At 31.2% G+C, this 25,292-nt stretch overlaps 1 protein-coding gene across 2 annotated transcripts; it reads right to left on the bottom strand.

Annotated features, from left to right (window-relative positions):
- Positions 1-16: 16 nt before the first annotated feature.
- Positions 17-20,112, bottom strand: LOC131845842 (uncharacterized). 2 transcript variants are annotated; one of them, XM_059194975.1, is made up of 6 exons: positions 19,843-20,112; positions 8,937-8,996; positions 3,583-3,811; positions 533-3,448; positions 328-445; positions 17-101 (listed from the first exon to the last, which is right to left on the bottom strand). In XM_059194975.1, the coding sequence occupies exons 3-6, from the start codon at positions 3,761-3,763 to the stop codon at positions 38-40; spliced, it is 3,279 nt and encodes a 1,092-aa protein (XP_059050958.1). In that variant the 5' UTR covers positions 3,764-3,811; positions 8,937-8,996; positions 19,843-20,112; the 3' UTR covers positions 17-37. The 2 variants fall into 2 exon arrangements, with proteins under 2 accessions (XP_059050958.1, XP_059050960.1); XM_059194977.1 differs by having other exon boundaries at positions 3,583-3,806.
- Positions 20,113-25,292: the final 5,180 nt, after the last annotated feature.

Raw genomic sequence — 25,292 nt, 5'->3', positions numbered from 1 at the left:
AAATACACATAACGTCTCTTTGGAGGTCAGGGCTCATTTATTCTCTTTTGAGTTCACCACGGGAATTACCTAGAGGTTCTACAGATCTTGACCTAGGTGCTCTGAAACAAAAATGTTTAATTATTTTTAGTTTCTTATTTGAAGGTTTTATCGAAGTCTATGCTATTTTCATCGCTAAAGTAGCTGGCTAGTTACGCTGTGTTCCTTTTGAACACTAAGGAGAGACAACCATTACGAGAACCACAATGTTCGTTCTCTCTATTAGTTGAACCATCAGGTAGTTTGTCATTGTTAAAATCATATACAAAAGAATATATGGTCACTAACCTTCTTCTTGAAAGCGTCAATTCAATTTTTCCTTCTTTAACTTGTTTGAAAAGCGATATGGCCCCCGCATGGCTCAATCCACGTGTTGGCACATTGTTCACTGACAAGATCTCATCACCTATAATAACATAGTAATTTTTTAGCAATAATTTTTTTGTAGGTATATTGGATTTATTTACAATATATTTTTAATATAATACTGTACCTTCAAAAATAGTACCCTTGTCTGCTGCTTGACCATTTGGAAAGACGGTCTTCACGAATATTCCCATTTTTCCTTTTGGTGAATCTGTTCCTCCGACAATACTGAATCCAAGACTTTTATGGCCAGGTCCTTTCCAAAATTCGGCTTTACTTAGTTGATTGTGTGAATAGTGACCACCATACTGATTTTCACTATTTTGTGTACCATATTCCTGCTGTCGTGATACATGCGAGTTGTGATTTGGTGAGCACCTCTGGGAACCAACTCGACTAAAAAATCTACTTCTACTGCTATTTCTTACTTGTTCAGGAATACTCTCAAATGAGCGATTTTGGTATAACCTTGGAACATGTTTGATATAGTGTGGAGAATTTTCTTTAATTTCATTAGTTGCGTTATCATTTGAAAATTGCGAAATTGCCACTGTTTGAGGTCTGGAATTGTGAAGTGATATAGGTCTATAATTATTATTACCGTGTGGATTTCTAGATCCTATTATAGGACGCGATGAAATTTCAATATTTGTAATATTTTGCAAAGACGCAGATGAATGATTATATGAGTGTCTCTCTAATAACTTTTCGTCGTCGCTTTTTGGATTGGATCGTAACAGATCACTATTTACTGGAATCTCAAAATCACTATTACTAAATGATTCAGTTCTGTTAAGACTCGTTTGCTGTTCTCGTAGTAAACGAATACTATTCGTATTATACTTTTGATTGTCACTAGGAAAGTGAGTTTCGATGATAATTTGATTTGAAGATGAGGGTTTATGAACAGTTTGGGAAATAATATCTGGAGGAACGTTAGCGGTCGGAGGTATAACTTGATTCAGTTCACAGGTTTGACTATTTATTATTCGACTTAAAGTAATAGGAGTGATTTCATCATGCGCCATTACTAAGTCAACTTGATAACGTTGAAATAGCCCTCCATCTTCAACTGTAGCTTCAGTGGAACAAGAGTTAACGATATGTTGTACCTCTTTTAAGGATGCTAAACCCCTCAATATTCTGCCATTGACATTTACTATTTCATCGCCAATTCTTAATCTGCCATCTCTATGAGCTATTCCATCGAAATCTAGTTTAACTACAATGTATCGAATTTCACTATTAGATCCTGTATTATCAAAATCCACTCTATGCTGAGCCAAATACACACCTAAACTCTCATCCAATCTGGCTTTTAGTAATCTTATTTTTCTAAATCTCTTTGTGCATGGTCCACGACCGAATATATCTATTTCAGTATTTTGATGCATTTGTGTTTTACTTTCTAATAAGGATTCCTTGTTAAGATTTGGATTTGATGAATGTTGTACATTAAGTATCTGTGAATGTAAAAGTTTTATTTTCCTTGTTTGTACTCGTTCATCTAAAGTAATGGTTTTGTAAATGTATGGATTTTTTTTATTAATCGTTTTCTTTGGAAGTGGCGGAGGTTTACCATCATTATGGTCAAATATTTGTGAATTTATAGAAATATTGGAATATTTATTTTCTCTACTTGTATTCTCATATTCTTGAGCCGTTCCTTTTTCGATAGGAAATAAGGCACATGGTGTTGAACTCCTTCGAGCTGGTATCTGAACTCTGCTCACGTTGATTTTGTGGTTCAGACTTAGTTGTCTTGAAAAATTGCTATGAAAGTTTTCATTTTGCATATCATTAACTTCCGTTTTAATAGAACCAGAAGATAAGTGACACGAATAACCTGGTGGAGAATGATTACTATGTTCATCTGTGGGACGACCATCGCTATCATAGCCAGATTCATTTGAACTAACATAATTGCTCAAACGATGAGCTTGTAAAACTTCAGCAGTTTCAGGAATATGATGTATGCTATGTGTAGAAGAGGCTAATTCTGTTTTTAAATCTCTCACGGATCCAACAACGGAGCTATATTCATATACTGGTAAACTGTTTCTGTTTCTAGGTATTAACATAGGATCGTAATCAAAAGGTGTTCGTTGAGAAATCATAGACGATCTTCGTGGTATATCATCAATACGTCGTATATACATATTGCCATCAATTTCATTAATGCTTCTCATTGAGCTTCTTGAAAAATCATAGTCATTTCTTAGAGCTGTATTAAGAAGCATATTGTTTTCATGAATAGATATACTGTCGTTACTTTGGTATCGTTCTTCCGACCGAGAGTTATTGAGATATATTCGTTCTCTTCGTAACTTTGGTGATTTTCGGTCTATTCTTTCCGAGAAGCTTTGTCTCATACAGCTGGTTCTTTGTTGCGATCCCATATTGTTTTCTTCTGGTAATACCGATAACTTGGATCTTAAGAAAGCATAGGGGAAATTAGGCTTTTTATTTGCACTATTATTAGTCTGTCCTTCTAAATTTGGAATATTGTCACAACTAACGGCCTTAGTTGAAGACGATACTAGTGTTTCATCTGCCATTACATTGAGTTTTGATGGCGACTTTTTATTTTCATTCACAGCATTTTGTAAATCAATATCATCCGATGGGTCATCAGCTTTTACGTAAGTTGATAAATGTGATGTAGAACAGCTTCTATAAAGAGAAGGTCCATTTGCTACTGGATAATTTTCATTAGTTCTGTGAGCATTTAGAGACTGTGATTTTGATGAATTTAACATTCCCGTTGAACCCATCCTATGGAAAAATGACTTGAAGGGACTCGGCGATCTGTCTCTGGAATTGCTTTTAATAGAATCCGTGTCATTGTCCTTTTTCAGTGACGTAGAATCGGAACTGCTGCGCCCCATTTTCCAGTGTTGTTTTTTCTTATACTGTCCTGTGACTACTGCTGAAGAATCTTCACTGATGTTTTTAGCAGACGGTATTTCTTCTGTAACTTTTGGATCTGGCTTTTTTAGCATATCTAATTTTTTGCCCATTCGACGACCCCACGTTGCAAACACTGGAATAATTGATGTAACAATGTTAATCATCATTTTTATATTTCATAATTTTTATAAAAAATATTAATTATTTAGATAATTTCGAATTATAAGTGAAAAATACAATAAATATTATGAATAGATGTACGAGTACCTTTTTTCATCTCCCTGACATCGTCCTCCATGACCATTGCTGGGAGAGCAGTGACTACCGTGAAGTCTTGTGGAGCATGCGTTGCGCCGGTAGCGGCGGCGGCGTCTCTCCCTAGAGACGGCGTTGCGACGGCTAGCGGCGCGGTCACTTCCCTGCGCTTCGGCCCGCGGAAGAGGCGCATGATGACCGGTTACGCATCCATCGCACCACACCGCACGCGCCGTCTGCTCTAAAGTACGATAAATTTACTCTAGTATCTGCCATAAAACAATTAATATATCGCTCAATGATATAGAATATTAGGACTTTTTTACTATCTTCATATAATAAATTACTATAGGTTCATATTTTGTTTGGTATGTGTTTCACTCAATTGCAAGCAATGTACAGTAAATAAAGTCTATCATTTACAAAAAGAAGCATCAGTACTAAATTTAAATCTCTTTTATAATCAGAAACAGACAAGAACCCCGATTGATTTTTACTTTATTTTATAACGGTTGGATTAAGTAGGACGTAACATACTTGGTTTCTTAATGAATAGTAAGTATTACTATTGGACTGGAAAATGTAGTGTTACAGTAGGTAGTGTAATTATGAATTTGTCATTGCACGAAAATTTACAATTTTTTATCGTGTAAGTTTGTGTAAAATATGCATTTATATAGGCACTTCACGTGTACCTATAAGTATGTTGTTAGTGTCATACTAATATTTTTTTAAATCGGTTTAGTAGTTTCGGTGCTAATTCAATACAATCAAATAAATTTATAATATAATATTATTATAGATATGCTGAGCTAATGAACTTACTATTTTTATTTCCTTCGAGACATTTATTTGAAAATACTATTCTAAAATGTACGTAAGTTTTGAAAAATATCATAGCAGCTGAGATTTTTTCATTGAACTGGTCGTGTTCTATAGCAATTATATTTATTTTTAACAAAATACGGGCACCAGTGCTTATCATGGTAATATTTTTGCCAATCAATATTTGTAATTTGTATGTTACATCATATTATGAACCTTATTTTTATGATTGTTTTTAGTTAGGATTTACTTCATAATTTAGAATAATTATGACGACGGTTAGATGAACCGTAATATTTATAATGTTACCTTATCTACTAACAGAGCAATTTGAGTGACTCATCATTAAAAGGATTCAATAGCAGTGGTTGGACGGGATCACCGGAAAACCACGTTGGCCGAGACTCCACTGCCATCTAATAACTGGACCCCACTTCAACCAGTTCTGGCTCATATTCTACATCTACAGGTTTATTTTTCACTTAAACGGAGACGACAGCACGTAATAGCTGTAAAGGTATCTTTAGAAGATGTTCAATCTAATTTTAATGACTGCCCGTTACAGGAAATGTTAATGGATATTACTTGTATGTGCGAATAATAGCGAACACAGTATTTTTCTTTATTATAATATACAGGCCCTCTTTATATATAGATATATAAATTATATATCTAGAATATATAGGGGATTGGATTGATAAAAGCTTTACATAATTAAGATAAATTTGAAGTTGTGTATCTTGTATTGATCAGACATTATTTTCCTCCGGCGCAATGCTTGATAGCAGATAGTAATGATCAGCAATGCAAAAAAGCAATGGCAGCTTGAGGATTGCAATGTGGGCACGGCAATCAATAAGAGAAATAGTCGTTATGTTCACATTTTTACCTTTATCACATTTGTACCTTAATTAATTTTATTATTTTATGTACTACAGATCACCACCAGAATATACTATTAAACTTTCCACTTTATCGATTACGAAGTTATAACATTGCAACTTAGCCATCCGTTACCAAATCATTTCAGGAATAAAATTAACTTTAAAACGTAGAATTACGTAATTATTAATTTTAGTATCATTTAACATATAATAGGATTTTTAGTTTTGAGTACAAAACGAAGTTTTTATTTGCTTTTATTGTAGTGATTTCTCTATTCATAATCTGCGGATAACTGAATATATCACGTACGTTTTCCGCTCTGCTTCTTTAGTCGGATGAATAGTAGTAGCATAGTCATGTTGCAAAAAATGCGATAAGTATAACTATATTACTGGATATTCTAAGCGTCTCTCATTACGAGTGTGTGAGGAAGTGGGACTTCCGGACCGGACGTAGGCCACACTTAACGATTATCGAATAGCGGAATACGTAACATTTTGAATCGGTCGCACCTGCTGCTTGAATTGAATGTCATAATCTCGCTAAGTTTGTTACGATTATTAAATTACTATCAGAAGTCATACAGTTACAAAATATATATGAAGGTATATCTTTTTTTTATAAAAAAAATAATGTTGTCATCATTACTAATTATGTCTACGTTAGTTCTTTACTATCTAATACGAATACGAATACATTTTCTACAATTTGAAAGGGGTTAACGTGATTTCTGTTATGCTGTTTATGTATATAAGCGACGATTACATGGTTATTTACTACAGCTTGTTTACTATTCCAATTACATAAAAAAATATAAGAGCATCTCAGAGTAACTAATTAAAGATAGAGTTATAAATTTGAAGCAATAAAACATCTTCCCGTAGTATCGGAATGTAGTGATCGAATAGTGTCCGCTGTTACCCGTATATAAACAAGTTTGAACATACAACTGCTTTTAATATATTAACTTTATAGGTAAAAGTTTATAAAGGTAGCGATGTTAACTGTATCGGCGTTGTTTTTATTAATTATTGGAGAAATATAAAACGAGAAAAATAAAGTTTCATAAATCTCAGAATTTATTGTAACCGCTAGTAACTAGATTAAATTTACCTTGTTTTAATGTCATATTTACATTATATTACATTTACAGTCTCAATTCGTATACAATTGTTTCACATTGTATGCAAATTATTATATTTTATCCGTCTGTTTAATTATTTATATAATATTAATTTTTAACCACTGCTCTATTATTTTCAAATTATGATAATTTTATATGTATCCACGAAAGTAGTGCATCTATCTATTACCTTCATTGCTAATTCGTTAAACTGTCAATTAGAATAATTTAAAGAGAATTATAACTATTTGCAGTCCTTGACGTAGGTACATACCGAACCTTTAAAGTGTCTGGATAATGCCTTTGCTGTCCAGTTACCACCCACTTAGCATTCCTATAGGGCATACAAATGCCATTCTTGTTACTGATTTGTTTACGTATTTACTTTGTAATTACGTTTTTCTAATAGTACTAATTCAGAAACGTGAAGGTATGTTAATACCAACGCACTAACAGTATTAGCCTACTTTGTGAATTCTTGCGGTACAGCCAATGATTTGTTTAAATTAATGTCGTTTGAAAGTCTATTATTTAGATTTTTAAAAATTAAACTGAAGTTTAATTTAATAATAAATTTAATGATTAAATTACAATATAATTTTTAGTTATAACTATCCAACAATATATACGAACCTATATTTTACGATATTATCTATTCAAATAAAAGAAAATCTCTAACCTATTCTTACGCTAATTCAGTAACCTTTATACATTTGTGCAAGAAAATTCGATTTAGGTAATTCATTAACCTTGTTACCTATTTAAATTAGTAATTTTTATGTTTATTTCTGTAATAGAATGACATTGAGATATAACCAGGTCTTAAGTAACACTAATCTAACGATCAGCGTAATTTTTACATCGTATTAAATAATCGACTACTGTTATTATGTACTAGAATAGATGCTTATATTAATATTCGCTTACGTGTTTGTATTCAACGCTTTGACGGGCAATGACATCGAGCGCGGTCGAGGGGCAGGTGCGTCGATAACTTATATTTGTAATACTAGTACAGCGAGCGCACTACAAAGTATACGCATCTGACGGGCGTCGTCATGGCCATAGTATGCGTATCCAAATACTGGACATTAATAGACAAACTTTGGTCATATTACACTGCGTATTATGCCGACCTGCCCCATTCATTCGTAATAACCGTACGATCAACTAACTTTTAAGGAGACTACTTAATTCTTAGAATATTTTTATTACATGAGTATTATTTACCGTAAAACTTTCAATGAAATCTGACAATATACAAATATGGTCAATTAGGAGAGTAGTGTTATTTTGTTTAAAATATACGAGTATATACGGGTCTAGAATGAATTAAAAAGTAGAATAATTAAAGCATGATTTAAAAATTGGGACGTGCTATATGCGACTGTATATCCACAGATTAGATAAGCATATAACAGCTTAGGTTGCGGATTATAAATCATGAGCAGCTAGAGACGTTTAATTTATAATTTAGATTATATGTATGTATACTAACGTGCAGAAGAATATTTAATAAATGTAAAAGTCAATATGGATTTGGTTGAGTAATTTATTTGCATAGTGGATAAATATTCGCCTAAGCATTGTTTGGACTGTGGGTGTAGTAATATAATCATTGGGTACGTTGAACTATGTTAGGATAACAGTTTTACGAGTAGAGGGCCAAATTATTATCTTTAGAATGTGTGTGAATACATGCGAATACATGTGTATTGAATTTACAAGTAGTAGGTAAATCCAGTATCTCCAAAATCCGTCTCCATTACTAATAATTGGTTTATAGGTTTTTTATAACGAGCAGCCGATCAAAATGCTTCTAATCTATACATATAAATAAAATTGGAGTGTCTGTTTGTAATATTGAAATAACCGTTTTTTACTACATGCATATGAATATAATTTCGATACATACTTGAAAATAACATTTCTTACAATTTTTGTCTGTCTGTTTGTTCCGGTTAATCTCTGAAATGGAACTAGAACAATTTTGATGGGACTTTTATTGCCAGGTAGCTGATATAATAAGGAGTAACTTAGGCTAGTTTTATTTAAAAAAAAATTAAGTTAAGTTCCACGCGGACGAAGTCGCGGGTACAGCTAATGATACATAAATATCCTAATTCTGAAAGTTTGGAAGTTAGTAACACATGAACACTCTGGATTTTGCTATGCCGTGTCGGGTAAAAAAAACCAATTAACAAATATAACCAGACTATACTTAAAATAGAACCTGGGGTTAGTCATCAATCAAGTATAGTATATAGTGAGTTGGTACAGACAACCGTCCCTTATTTAACAATTTTTAATCCCTATCAGTTCACTCGCTGCCATGTTTCTATTATTACTTTTAGATATTGTAATAAAATTAGACAGTAATAATAAGTACATTGTAGCGATAGTATTAATAGAAATTTAGCCAGGATGCAGTAGCTTACCTTTTCATCGAACATCTTTCATAACGGAGAGCTCTAAATGTATCTTTGAATGCAATGCGGGTGTAAACAGAGTTAAATACAGCACGGTGACTCACCTCATACCAGTGCACATGGAGTGGATCCTACAGCGGAGGCGCTGGTGATGCGACGCTCAACTGAAATGACACATATTTATATAACTATAAAGTTTAATGTCATTAATTATTACAAATATAAAGTTATAATTATAATTAAAATATTAGTAGTATCTTCAGAGTTTTTATAATTACTAAACTAAACTTTATATAATGCAACATATATGTGTAGAAGTATAAGTTTATTGTTCTTATTTCTTTAATAGATTTGGAAAAATCTGTTTAGCACCCATTTTACATGTCATTAATGTGTCCAAAAGAAGTATTTGTTAGAGGAAAGTACTACTAGTACTAGAATTTTTGGAATCGGTATAGGTTTATTTTATACGTATACGCCAAAAAACATTTTTGAAAATCGTATGCATACCTTCTGCTATTTTTGAATCGCTACACCACTTTTAGAAACTAATAATAATAATGTAATCCGCAAACTGCTATCCCTTTCTATAATTTGCTTCTACCCCAAGTTTTTCTGATGAAATTGCTAAAAGACCGCCTCTTGACTGTCAACATTTAATGTAAGTATATTTTATTTTTAGAATGAAAGAAATCTTCAGTTAATAAATGAGTATGTATGTAACAGTAATAGTGAAACACAGTAAAATGTATACCTACAAATAATCATAAATCTAAATAGTATTTCGCTCTACTTTAAACTGGAATTTTACACAATAATAAACAACACATAAATCGCTTCCCAGTAGGAATCTAAACTTATAAAAGTTATAGTAACAAACTTAAGTAACTCCTAAAGGTAGATGATCTAAGCTCAGACTTAATGTCTAGTGAGTTAGTATCTGATGTAGATGTGTTATTCGCTAGATAGAGCCCTTTTAACGCAGAGAGATAGAATGGCACAATGGAACATACAGAAATACCTGGAATACTTCAGTATCAATAATTATCATTGTCAATATCTTGTCAATTTTTGAATACTTCAGTGCATTATTATAGGCTTAATAATTTAATGACATACTTTATCTTCCGATACCTGGATACTTAGAGCTCAATTAAGAATCCCTGTGATTATTTTTACAAAAAAAAAAATATAATATCATAATGCTGGTGGCGTCTATGGATCGGAAACATAAAAATTCCATCACGTAGAAATGTTTTATCGCCATCTATACCAGGACAATAGGGCGGCGTTGAAAGAGAGCCTAATGGAACCTACCTATTTGTAGTTGACTTTACGCTCACCATGACATGCAAATAGAACTGATATTTCGGTTCTAATTTTTTTTTATTGTTAGCAACTTCTGCTAACAATAAAAAAAATTCGGTTAACTTTACCCATGTAAGGACAATGTTTTTGAACAAAATTAGTGTTTTAACTTATTTCCAGCTCTTATATTTACGATCTTATTATTTTGTCTAACGAAAAATGTTTTTCAATGATTATTAATATCTATATAATAGAACTGTTACATTCGTCCAATAAAATAACTAATCAACAATACTATGCCATATCATCTGTACAAATAACTTCTTATTGCTAACTAAGTAAATAAAGGTAGAGTTTCTGTTCTTAAAAAAAATGTACTATTCTTGATATGTTAGGTGACAAGTTTTTCTATCTATTCTGTGATTTAATTAAATTGATATCACATTAACGTATTGCTCAGATCACTAATATTAAAAAAATTAAAGATTTGATGTTTTATAGGTTAAATTCTGAATTTAACGTTATTTTCCCCTGTCTTTGTCAATAAAGAAAGCCGAGAACTTGATTCGTTTAAAACACCCTAAATAATCTTAAAAGAACACAAGTTTACGCTAAGTATTTTCTGTGTATTTCCCTCTTGTCTAAGTCTATATTACATTGCTGTAAGGCATTTATCGTTGACTTTGCTTTTTTATTAGATTCAGCCGCGTGTTCTAATGGCGACTAATCTTGAGTGGGGAGTTTGTTAGACTGCAAACGACAGGTACTCCACGGTGCTCACTCGATCGTTATTAACAACCATTTGTGGCAAAAACGCAAGCTATCCGAAATTTAAGAGGGCTATTGAGTTTGTTTTGATATAACTTAACGGAAAGTTATTTGAAACTTTGTAAAATGGTAACTATTTGAAAATATGTAAAAACTATGAGACATTATAATAATGATTATTCAAAGCATACAATACACATGAGCGAGTATTATTATATAATGTTATTTTAAGGTGGTACGAAAGTATTTATATGTTATTATGGGCGACTGTATTTACGTTATAACAAGTCAATGTCACTTGATCTAAACCGCGAAATAAATACCTTATTCACTTATATTGAAACAAAAGGGAAAGATGCTTTAATATATGACTTTATATACATGTTACGATATGTAATATATATGTACATATATTTTACATATCCTGACTTATACTTTTATATAATCGTCAATTACTTAAATATGAGTTTAATTTTTGCCTGCACAAACTAGTACATAAATACACTTGAATATTAGGCGAATAATCTTTCCTTTATTTTATTGTACTTATAAGTAATTTGAGTAGGCATCTTAATATGCTATCCCATTGCTTATCCAGGCCAAGATCGTTAGTATAAAGTTTCATTTATTGAAAGCAGCGTTAAACCATTGTACATACATATGCAAATATATCTGTATAAATATTGGCATTATGATGCTAGTAGTTTCTATAAGTAGGTACTTATTTGACGGTCTCGGTACACACTGCCTTCGATGGTCGCAAGTTCGACTCCTGGTACAAAAAATCGTTATCATGAGTATGACTGGTGTGGGTATTTTCTATGTACGTTTCGTATGTATTTATAAAAAATAATTTATAAGTATTCTATCAGTTATCTAATATCCATAACACAAGCTCTGCTTATCTTGAGACTGGATAGGCTATGTGAATTGTCACCCACATAAGTATTAATAATAACCCAGTATTATTAATACTTATGTGGGTTAGTCATGGACTACAGTATACTACACTCTATCTATACAGTAAAAAAGTGGCAAATATTTTTTATGAAAACTGTGCGAATCAGTACTAATATACATGTTTCTTAGTTGTAATAGGAATTTAGTGTGATAGCAAACTCCTTCTGCAATAAAATATAATAATTATCCTTTTTAGTCTTCTAACGATATAACGTGTTCACAAAATTGTATAATTAGCTTGAGGAAGTAAAAACATTAAATTAAACTTCTGTTGGCCATCTTTATAATAACTATACATATATTTAAACAAAGTCCCTAATCTATGCTTATTTCAACAGGTAGATACTTATTTTAGTCTATTATTTCTATCATGTCATATATATAACATTAAAAAGCAAACAAATGACCCTACCCTCTATTCTGTGTGATTACTTTTAGAAATAAGTTCCTCAATTTACAGTAACATTAATTTGCTCACAGCAGTATTTTTACAATATATTTGTATATTTTAACTAAAGTATACTTACTAAGACATGGTGTCCGTTTCATTTGTGACATTTTCTATATATATATATATAAGGAATTCTAGTATTTCATAGTAATCAGAGAAACGTGGAATGACGTCGGAATAACCAGAAGTTCACAAAATAACAGCTCATAACTTTGTAAGCTAACTGAAGTCACTGGATAATATTGTTTTAGCAATATTCATAGTATTGGGTACCATTCACTGTTTGCATATTATTATCATTGCACCGTTAACGCGGAAACCAGACAGTATTTTAATTTTAATTTGCTATTGCTCATTTAATAATTAAAAAAAATAAGTTTGTTTTCTCTGAATTACAGCACTTGTATTAAAAATTAATTAAAACCTGGTGGTGACATCTTCATATTTTGAAAATTATTTCGTGCTCCAGAATAGTATTCTGAAGTAATATTAAAAATCAAATGCAGATATAGAGGCGGTACTCATATCAGGTAGTAAGCATAGCTTATAAGATCCGTGATAGCCTAAATGATCAAAGAAGAGTGTCAAAAAGTGAAAATTTGTAATATTGGTACGTTTTAAAACATAAGTAGGAGTTTTTTAGAACGAAAACTATGGAGTCTGTGCAAGCGAAGTTACTACTTGATGTGGTAAACAAAGTAATTATGACTAATCCAGTCAGCCTAATGGAAGATGTTAACCGTCGTGTCGTCCACATACCTACGTGAACAGCATCACAAACACCACAAAATACATCCTGATACTCCTGGTGCCTTTATTATTATACATGCTTACTTATTTAATAAGTAAAAAATATTCATTATAATTTTATTAATCATATAATTATGAATAGTTAGGTGAATATGTCTGATTCACAGACTTCATAGTATGCCTAATAAACATTTTATTCACATTAAGACTAGTATGTTCTCCGATTTTGACACGTAATTATATAATTTTGTAAATTATAATATTAATTGTATTATTAGTCCAGTATCAACGGAACTGGTTTACTTTAAATGTGTATATCATGTCCTACTTTCATAAATGTTAGAGGATTGTTATAAGTTGTATGTTGTTATAACATTCATTGTTTTTTACTGCTATCATTGGTGTTAATTTCTAAACAGTGGGCCATTAATTTGCTGTCTTCCATCTATCTTTACATCGATCTTATAGTGTCCATTACATATTTGGTATTTCATAATTTATATTCATGTACAATTTGTTATTGTTACGGATAATGTTTTTTTATATTCTATTAGACTCTACATTTTTCATGAGGGCCGTAGTTTGATTTTACATATTTACTATTTTGTGCATTTAATAATGCTGGGATCAATCGTTTATATAAATATTAAGCTATATTTCCAAGGTTATTAAATGTTTTTTTTTTATTTAAGGTCTTTAAAATTATGATACTATCTCTTTAAAATTAGTCTATTGACTACGTCTTTAAATCTAAAAAAATATATTGTTTCTTCTTAGTAGCTTCATTTTTAGATCATAGTAGTTGCTTAGTTGAGCGGTACTTAGTTGCATTTATACCATATTTTACTTTTACGTTATTAATTTAGATTTCATTGCTGGCTTGCGAAAAAACTGCATACTTTTTTTTATATATAATGTACAGTTAAATGATAAAGAAAAAATGTAGAATACTTAAATTAAAAGGATTGGGAAATGAGTTACATGGTAATTTGTCGCTGGTACTGTTAGAGGGACAATTTACAACCACGTAGGTGTAGGCTGCGCGTGCGCACCATACACGTGGGCGGATACCGTCATTCACCAAGAGATGCCCCGAACCACCTACATTTATGTGGTCTTTACGACCAACAACAAAAAGTATGCATGTACCTTAATAAAACTTCAACACCTTTACAATCACACTATTTCGTAAGCAAACAAAGAGAACAATAGTGTAACTATTTGTAAACTAACACCTCTTTTGTTGTAAAGCGACTTTTTTTGTGTTGTCATAAATGTGTTTCTGCCATTACCGGAATTCGGTAATGACGTTCAGGCAGTAGTATATATTTTTATTATTTTCCGGTTTTATGTAATAGATAAGAGATTATGGTCATCATCCTATTAGTTCATGTGGAAATAGTCAACGGTATCGGAAGGTAGACTTCACGGTTACGCTGCACGTTGGACAAGCGGCTAGCGGAGGTAAATCAAACGCGTCAAGCTAAGCGACATTAATAGCCAGCAATAAAACAAACTCGACTGTTTCCTGTCTCAAAATTGTATCTCAGCCGTCTCAAAGTCTAAGATATTTACGATTACTATTTACCATAGTCATTTCTAGTGGGTTTTTATATAATTTAATCAGTTTGTATTACTATGATGAAGTGTTTTTGTAGATGCTTACTGCAGTAAAAGTACTTTCGTATTTTGGTGGAGTCTATTGATAACATATTACTTAAACCCTAGTCCGTTTAGTTAAGGTATTTCAGAGAGTATATTAGAAAATATTTTTATTACGCGACGAAATTTTAATTAATTAGTATCTTTCTTTGCCGAATTAATCGACCATTTATACTTTTAAAATATCATATTACATTAATGAATATTTAGCTATATTAGTAGAAACTTGCTCTTCTGATTTGTTTCACATGCTATTCGGAGAATTCACCAATTAAAGCAATTTTACATATCTTAATACGATGCGTTATGCTTCATGATCACGAATTCACAATATTTTTTTCTTAAAAGATATAAAAATCTCGTGATGTTTTCCATAAAATGTTTTATACGAGTATAGGTGAAAAAAAGAGTGGTGACTCATCTAAAATTCTATTATATTCAAATTTTGTTGATTTGTGAATAATTTTATTGTCTGCGGTAGATCAATAACCTATTAATAAGTTAAATGTATAAGCCGGTTTTTAAATTTAGTAATAATTTGGCGCCACAGTGTAAAAAATCGGACAGACAATTTCAATAAATGAAATGGATGTTAACAGATGATTTTAAATTTAATAACAATTCTATGACGTACTAATTATATGTAATTATTAAATTTACTATGTCTGTAGACAATGTAAAAAGTATCTTAAATTTCAGCAAAGAAGGTAATCGTAATATGGAGGAGTTAATTATGATCATTAGAAATATTCGTCAAAGTCGCTAATGAGAGTACATAAATGTTGGTATGGATGTAATTGAGGGATACACCTCAATATATTAGGCGAATGGTTTTTAGTTACCTAAAACGCGTTGCGTGCTGCTTCAGTTGTAATAACCACCTAGTTGTATTGAGTGAAAGCTGTTAAGTGTTATTTAATCCATGTAACAGGCACAGAAAAAGCATTCCCCGTTGACGGACCATTCACGAACGTCTTTCATTAGTAAAAATTAAAATTCCAATTAATATTTATCTCGGTGTCTGTGGAACCTGTTCGCTTCCGGAGTTACGCTTAACAACCAGTTTGGCGCCCAATTTGTGCTTTTGAAACATTTTTTAAGATGCTCCGCGGTTCCTTCACGGTGTCTCATTACGTAATTGTTGTACAGAAACAACCATTTAAGAGAGTGATACCACTATCCAAATTAATATTGCAAGTTACTACAAATTTTCATGAGACTGGAAAGGTTTTGAAATGTAGGTACTTATAAATTAAAGAATATGAATTAATTAATACAAAAAAAAATACAAAACAATAATTTGTTGTCAAATTACTTGAACGTAAATTAAGTTATATTGAAGGAGAATAAATACAATTATTGATTTCTTAAGTAAGTTATTTTATACGAAAAATATAATGTATTAAGATTGAATCTATTTTATGTATATTCTAAATTTATTAGATACTTAATTCTTTAATAATTTTAGAATAGATATATAATTTCTTGTGTACGTGAATTATCAGTGGTAAACAATTATTACTCAAAATTTATTTTTACAATTACATGAAATGACAAATAAGTATATAGGTATATATACACTACACATATTTTGTAAAAACACTAATTTGTTGTTGTAATTCTTCAAAATAACCTACTAAATAATCGGTATATAATTTATATTATAAGTAGCGGTTCGTTAGGTTTAACCCGTTTTTAACAATTTATAAATTTTGCAATGACAATTTGCAATAAAGTATTGTCATATGGTGACCCTAGAGATTACTCTTCGTATAAATTTACAATCGTCTTCTACGAAAATAAACTGCATGGATACAATAAATCATTAGGATCTGAATTATTGTTTGAAGTATATTGTTTCAAAATTTTGTGTGATATATCAGAGACGATTTTGAATAATTATTTGACAGGTACACTAACGCTTCAGCTTGCGACGAAATGCTATAATTGGTTGTTAATCCAATCATAGCATTCGTCGTACGGCTGATATTATTCTCCATATTTCGGTCCCGTTAACCATCGGTAAGAATAAAGCCTTGTATATTAATATTTTAAAGTATATAGATTGTAAAGATGTGTATTATTGAGGTAAATACTATCAAGGTCATGCAGCGTAATGTTAACATCCTCAAGGAATTCTACTAGAATTACTCTATCGTACACAAATCGAAGGTGAGTGATGAATGCGCCATTGATGTTTATGATGGTAATATCACACGTATAATATTAATATTATCGACACGACTGGTGCCCAGATGAGATAGTAGAAGATATTGTCATCTATCGCAGTCGTTGTGAATGTAGAAATTGATATATTCACATTTATTTTATTTATTGTTTCTGCACGAATTTACTGAGTAGTTTAGTGTCGACTAGATTAGAACTCACTAGAACTTTGTAAAAATTACTCTCCATGTTACACATAATATTATAGTGAGTTTATTACTTACTACAGAAATATGTTACCTGAAAAGTAATATTACAACTGCATAACGGGTTTTCAACTGCACCGTTTTTAGTTGTCGGTCATAATATTCGTTTTATTTGAGCAACATTACATTTTGAAAGATATGCGAGTGGCTTATGTCGAGATGTTAATTACAGAGGCGTCGTTGATGAATTGTCCAGATTAATACATGAGACGGTCTGGCGGCATCCAGGTCGCATGTGCGTGCCCACTACGGACCATTGCGGCCGCCCTCAATGAGTTCTGTTCTGTATCATCTCGTAGAGAACATTCATGTCTAAAGATAAACCGAGATATATTAAGTTGAATGTGTTTAGACAAGTAGCGAAACGTTCACGATACTAATAATTTTTGAGTTTGCTTTAGTATTTCTTGTAGCAGTTGCAGAGCTGGATTATCAATAGATATGTTAGGAGGAATATGTGATAAAGGCGTAGATAAGAATATAGAGAATGAATGAGTATTTTCTCAGAATTTTTGTAGTGATAAGGAATCTGTAGCTTTAGACTTATATAAACAAAATTTGATGTTGAAGTCTTTTGACAGATTAATATTAAAATAGGTTTTTTCTATAACAGAAGGACAACATTATAATACATATATATGCAGAAATGCTATATTGATGGTTTATTCAAATTAGAAAATTATGTTCAGGGAGTAATTAGCCTATGGTGTTGATGCTTAAAAAACTTTTTTATATAATGTATTCTAGCTTATGTCGTAGTACATGTAGTACTTACATGTATCTACCGGGTTGTAAAAAGTTTTCCATCTAGGTACAGCATTAAGCTCTCAGCGCAGTAATAATCGTGGCCATTCCGCATGTTTATTATAACTAACAGTAGATAATCGTTAAGGTCTAAAAGTACTAGTCACGAATGACCGTAATGAATATGATGAGTAGTTAGTCACTTTAATATAACATTAATAATAATAAACCAGGACAATTCACCCGCCATAATTCAAAACAAAACTAGCCAAAGCTACTACTGTAGGTACTATGTGACTAAAAACTGGTAGAAAAACTTAAATAAATTATTTTTGTTAAACCATTCATAACATATACAGAAAACATCCAGGAAAATACAAATAATCATAATCATGAATACATATGTTTATATCGTCTGAGAATCAAACTCGCGACCAATGCAAGTAATGTGATGTGTTACGTGAAATAGATGAACCACCGAGGTCATTTAAATATTAATTTTTAAGGCAGCTTTACTTCTATTACATACTAGTGCGTATATCCATATTCGTCCAAGAACTCATAAATTTCTGACTTTTGTATATATTCGTATTAACATTTGATTATAGCTTATATGATTTTGGGATAATGTATACTTTTCAAACAGAAAATAATTTCTGAAATCGATACAGTATTTACTTTCTTCATATCGAAATCCGCGCTCACTCTGCATAGTTAATACATATTTTCTGACAATTTCTCTAATATTAATCACTAAAAATAATCAAGACGAGGAACGTTCCCTGCACGGTAAAAAGCTTAAGCAATAAATCTGTTTATTTTATTAACAACAGCTGCTTATAACATTTCTTTCGGTTACACTTTCAAGCTTGAGTTTGGATATATGTATAAATATGTCTTCTATCTTATACAAATTTATTTTTGCACCGAATTAAACCCAAATAGAGAAGTGTTTAGAATTAAAAAAAATATTATCATTATAATTTATATTTATATATTATATTTATTATTGTGCAAAAGATTTTGCAGAATCTGTCATCAGAAAATATGCGCTGACTTGGAAATGTAAGTGCGGAGTATTTTGTTATTCGAAGTAAACACGGGATATTTTATTTATAAAAAATCAAATATCTTTTTACTAATATAGTTTATACATCTTACGATATATCAGTAATAACAAATTTTATAAATCTTAATCCATAATCTATTTGTTATCCTAACTCTATTGAGTTACACTATTGTTATACTTAAATGTGAAAGTAAGTCTATTTATCTATTTGTTATATTTTTATGATTAAATGGTTGATAGGATCTTAATGAAATTACATGTGAATATAAATTATATCACAACTATAAATATAGACTATATTTTCTCTCAATAAATAATAATAAGTAATAATAATAGAAGGTGGAATAATTTGCATAAATGAAGTCGAGGATAACTACTAATCTTTCTATTCTATACAAGGAGTAGCGTAGAAGTAACATAGACAAGTCTATTTTATTATTTAGTAGACTAAATGATTCTGAGATTAATAGAAATGTTATTCTATATTATGTATATCTTCATGATTTATAAACAGGCTTAAAGTTTTAGTACCTAATAATTATGTATGAGTAATAATTAATTTAACTTTTTGTAATTAGGTATTGATTGATAATGTCTCGTGGTACACAATAGTATCGGTCAGATATTATGTGTTTGTAATTACATTTGGCCTTTTACTATTCAATATGATAATGATGATTTATATATGCAGATATTTGGAAGTTTATGTTTTCTGTTAATATTGATGTTGTTTCTTCAGTACACTACTTTTATCCAAACATATGTACATTTCCGTCATTAATGCTATACCTTAATATTTTTATTATTAACGTAATATCAATTTAGTCAGAATTTAATAAAATGCCGGTAATTTTTAATTTACTTACTTTTCTAAGATATTGTATATTTTGACGGGACAAATGGCTCCAACAAAAAGTGACCGGGTGAGCGCAAATCACATGTCATTCACTGCACTGTACCATACACTGGAGTCACAAAGTTACCACGGACCTAAGTTCGTTATCAGAGCGCGAGGAGACGTGCGGATCGATCCCACTGCAGGAATGTTTTGATAAGGGCGGGTGTTCGAGTGTTGGAAGAAGGAAAGACGTGGAGGGTTCCGCGACGACAATGTGAGGAGCGGAGTCCACGGTGCGCGCGGCGCGACTGACGCACTCGCTCGAGCGGAGTCTGCTCGCCTCCGCCGCTCCACTGTCAGCCGAATTGCCCATTCTCTACTACAATATCCGAGGATGATAACTTAAACTGAATGCACGCGACAAGTGCATCCATTCATTACCATAAGCTGCGCTTCAGAATGCTAATTTCTGTTATACATTTCTGATGTATAGCTTAATGGATATAAAACCTGAGAACAAAGTAATATTCTTAAAATCAAATTTAGAATACTGTTATTAAAGTCATAATTTTCTGTTTGGCAGACCATGATCATCTGTCTATTATTTCCTGGACGCTTGTACAGAAAAAGAGAGTAGTTTGTCAAGACGAGCTAACTGACTTCATGCTCATTTTATCATCATCCATTGCTGCCTCACCAGCGTAAACCGTTAGTGCAGGCGGGTGCACCATTCCATTCCACCATTCGTGTATAAACAATAAAATATATTATTAATCATAATGGTTATTTGTACGAGTTATTACAAATATTTTATACAAGATATTTAAATACTAATTACTTGAAAATAATATAGCATATGGTAGAGCCATTGCTCTACTATTTGCTTGTTTACAAATATTATTGAATGGACTAATATGAACGGCAAAATGGTATGTGACAAATACAAAAATAATATGTAACGATGTTATTTATAAATAGTTCTTCCAGTAATTAATTTAATAAACAGTTCTCTTCTATTCCTGTGGGAATTTCAGTTTCTATAATAAAAGTAATATGTAAATATTAATTATAAAGCATCAATTATTTGGCCTGTGCATGAATTTCAGTCAGTTAGTCAAGAAACCATGATAGAAATGTTAATACAATTTATGTATATAATTATGGATTAGGTTAAGCTCTATGTTTATTTGTAATGTATTTTTCTTGTGGATGTCCCTTAAAACAAATCTGGCATTCGATAAGATGGTGATACTTCAGAGTATTTCGCAAAAAACTAAGGCACTTAAGTCTTGGAAGCTGAAGCTTGTTATTGCAAACAGCAGACTGCGACATAAAGCAAAGTTCATACTGCGCACTCTCTACTGCATTTATTATGCTGGCAGTAGTTATTTGTACTAACATACTACACAAAGACAGTTGCATTTAGGCATACGGTGCACCTGATGATTTTTTAAAAGTAGTGTACGTGGATACGTTCCCTACTTATTTCAGTGGCCAGTACTTTGCTATGTAAGTTGTGCTTCGAGTGAGACAAGATAGTGAAGTTACAGGATAATAGGTGTGATATCTTAGTTCTCAGGTATGCCCACGAATGATCAGTGTCACGTACGTCATTATGATCATGTACGTGATGGTGACGGGTACCACCGTCAGTCGTACCACAGGTCGTCCTGGTTGTCGACCTGATTCGCCTTACCTTATTTGCCTTTCCAATTAAATTAAAAAGCAATATGACTATAATAGGTTTTCACTTATAATGGTCTATATTTATTTTTGTCGTAGAAATCTTAGCTTGGCAGTGAATTATTAATTACAAGTGTATGAAATCTCCACTCATAATAATCTTATGATAATCAATATAAATTTGGTTAACAGTTGTATAAATATTAAATGTCCTCATACACTTATATACAAAATAATAATATTAAACTTTAAGTCAACCGATTAATAGCAAGCATGTAGCGTTGAGGACGTTGTAACTAAAATATGTTGTTACAATCTATATATGTGTATCTTTCAGCAATGAACAATCCTAACCACAATTTACGTAATTCCTGAAATTTAATGAGTACCAACCATCTCATATATTGGCCACAGTCATTCAAATACGAGTTATGAGTCATTTATTTAATTTAATAATACCTTATTTGTGTTGGTTATAGATTGTAAGTACTTATTAGCATTACTAATACGAGACTGCTACTGTATATTGTATTACTAACAATGTTCAGGCGACCCCACTGGGCAGGACAATAAAAAACTCTAGGAAACTATAATTTTTTTACAAGTACGAAATCACTAGAAAGCCCTCCACTGAATTATAATTCTGCGTTGAAGTAAATAACATTTACTATAATCTACATAATGTGGTAGTAGTATACTATTACTGTAATAAGTACAGTATAATAGTTTAATTTTTACCCGTAATGTTGAGTGAAGCTCTGAGGGGCATCCTATCAAAATTGCTGTCTTACCACTCTATACCTATGACTTTTAATAATTAAAGTTAATTAAGTTTAGTCTTATAAATATGTAATTTAAATTTTCCACGTCTTTTGCGTACCAAAGGGGGGTCAAATCCACCATATTTAGTGTTAAAACTACTTAGATGGCAACATTGACCGTATATTCGCCTCCAGCGGCGATTCGCTAAAGCGACTCAATATAATTTGTAGTATGGTAGGTATGTTGTTACGATAAAATAATGTTGTTGTGAAACGACTACATTTACTGGTTTGAAGGTGAAACGAAATTCTGTTATCGCAAGTAAATCTGAACCAATATCTTAACGGCTAACAGACCTGAAGTTTTACCGGTGTTGTATTAAATTTGTTTTTTAACATTGCATTACCTATGTTCTTTAAGTAATTTAAACAGGTTTATATTAAATATACATTGTTAAGTACAACTTTTATATGTAAGCGAGCGTTATTGATTTTTATTAAGACTTTATCTTGAAACGTCTAAATTATTTCTGGTACGAACGAGTCATTTGAAAGTCTTGTTTTATAGTTTTTTAATGTCTTTTCTTCACCGTTTAAAGCTACTGTCAACGAGATTACCTATTAATTCCAGACAACAAATGTAAACTACTTTTTCATAAGAGATTTTTAAAATATACTTTTATCTCTTATTTTAAATATAAACCTACATGTACATGTATATATTTAAGTACCTCTAAAATAAATGCATCCGAGGTGAATGTTCGCTAAATATGGAAAGTTTACAAATATTTTAAGTTTTTTTGGAAAGGTTCATTTTGTACCGTGGTAAGAATTAAACTATACTTTTTCCTAATATTATATTACGACAATGCTTCTAGAAACATCTAGAGACAAATATAGACCACTGCAGATTAATGCATCTTTTGCTAGTTTATTTTGATTGTAGTTAAAAATATATGAAATTTTATTTTTGATGCACATTTTGTTGATCTGCATAGTGTTAATTCTTAAATAGACAATTGACATACAAACAAATCTAACTCTTATTTATCGATTGATGATACACAGACCGTAGCATACCGTCTCCTGTCGACTCCCTTTAGCGACGTTTTGAAGCATGTGGCACGTTTTTCGCGTGTGTCACGTGCGTTGCCACTCGATACCGGGCCATGTGTTGTTCAACATAATCTTGCAACTGATAACGTTAAACATTCTATGCATATTGTACAAATAGATATGTTTATTTACTATATGTATTAAATCGAATTATTATAGTAGGTACTACTTCATCTGTGATTTAAAAACTCTTGGATTTACATGTAATTTATTAAGGGAAATACTTTCAATATAGAATTTTATACATCATCTCTAATTGTCATAATTACATTTTATAAATTGACTGATTAAAATAAGTGAATATTAATATTTTTATTACTCAATAGTAGGTTAAGTAAACGTAGCAATATTTGTAGTATTTCGTTTGTATTATATACTTTTAAACCCAATTCTATATCATTTATTTAATCTTAATCAATTTAATTATGGACCAACATGAAATATTCTGTATGCCTTATGAAATAGAAATTAATATTACAAAATTTATTTACATTGGTAACCGGGTCCTAACACAAATAATTTTATGGTAAATAAAGGTACCTTTTTTAACGTCTCGATTAGGTTGCACTAACTGTGATAACATGTTTTCTCAGTAATATGTATGTACCAGAAGATTTCTCTACGACCATCACTATATTGTCCAAAGAATGATCGCAATACAACGCTCACCCGTACACTTATTGTCGGATTCTACCGAACTTTGAACTTATCACTGGATTTCACGCATTTGATAGTATTAAACACGAAACATAGAAATAAAAAAATAAAAAAACTGTTTATAAAGTTTTAAAGAGGTCGGGTATATATTTTTTTATACTCATAAATATTTTTATCTGGAATGGCAAACAAGCCGTCCAAGGCAATCCGCCCATTGGTAGGCAATAGACGGCACCACGAACATCACGTTATCCAGTAATAAGTTCATTGCATTGCTATTCCTGAAAACTAAATTGATACGTCTAATTTCTATACAGATTAACTATAACATACTCAGTCTTATAGTATTGTTATTCAATAGAGTCTTGCTTATTAATCATCATTCATAAAGCCTTTATCACGTTTTGTGCACTTTTTAGCAGAGAACAATTGGGCTGCAGAACATACACGGCAAAGATAACGGTGCATTAGCAAATTAAGTAAATACCTACATACGTAGTTACTAGCCATGTCGTAAAATTAACGTTTCCAAATTTATATTAATTTAGTAAGAAATATGCGTCGAAACTAGGACAATGTAACTGACAGTAATGTTTAATTTTATTATTCGTATTGTGTGTTCATCAAAGCGAATGTTGTGAACGCAATAGGTAAATCATTACTGGCCAACATACTAATATTTTGTAGCCACATAATTACATGCCTGTTATAAACTGGACAATGTAGTAATAACAATACAGTATACGTCATAGCTATTTAATAGATATTTTATTAACTTCGTTCATCATTGTATTAGTAGACTATGATAGCCCAGATAAAAATCTGGGCTAAGGTTTCCTACTCCTACTTTTTACGGTCATTTAATTGGTTACATTATTTATAGTATTAAAAATTAATACATAATATAATTGTCTTAATTCATGTAATTAGTGGATAAATTTTATCTTACTAAAATAATAATAAAATCTTTGTAGTTTCAAATTAACAGCTTTAAACTAAATACATATGAACGTATGTATATATACTGAATTAAAATAAAATTGTAATTTATAAAATTTACTGTCTGTCTGTTCGTTCTTCTTGATCTCTGTAACGCATACATCGATTTTGATGGAACACAGGCTACTTAGGTTCTTTTATTTTAAAACGTTTATTTATTTAATAAAAAGATGCGGGTAACATCTAGTTAGGTATATAGTTAATCTATTGCATCTAATATATTTATTTAAGATTCCACGTAGGGATATACTTTGACATTTTT

Source organism: Achroia grisella, unplaced genomic scaffold (assembly GCF_030625045.1).
Source record: "Achroia grisella isolate CSIRO2021 unplaced genomic scaffold, CSIRO_AGI_Agris_v1 utg487, whole genome shotgun sequence".
In the NCBI taxonomy this organism is placed as follows: Eukaryota; Metazoa; Arthropoda; class Insecta; order Lepidoptera; family Pyralidae; genus Achroia; species Achroia grisella.
Note: the sequence above shows the minus strand (reverse complement) of the source record. Positions and strands in the feature narration are given on the sequence as shown.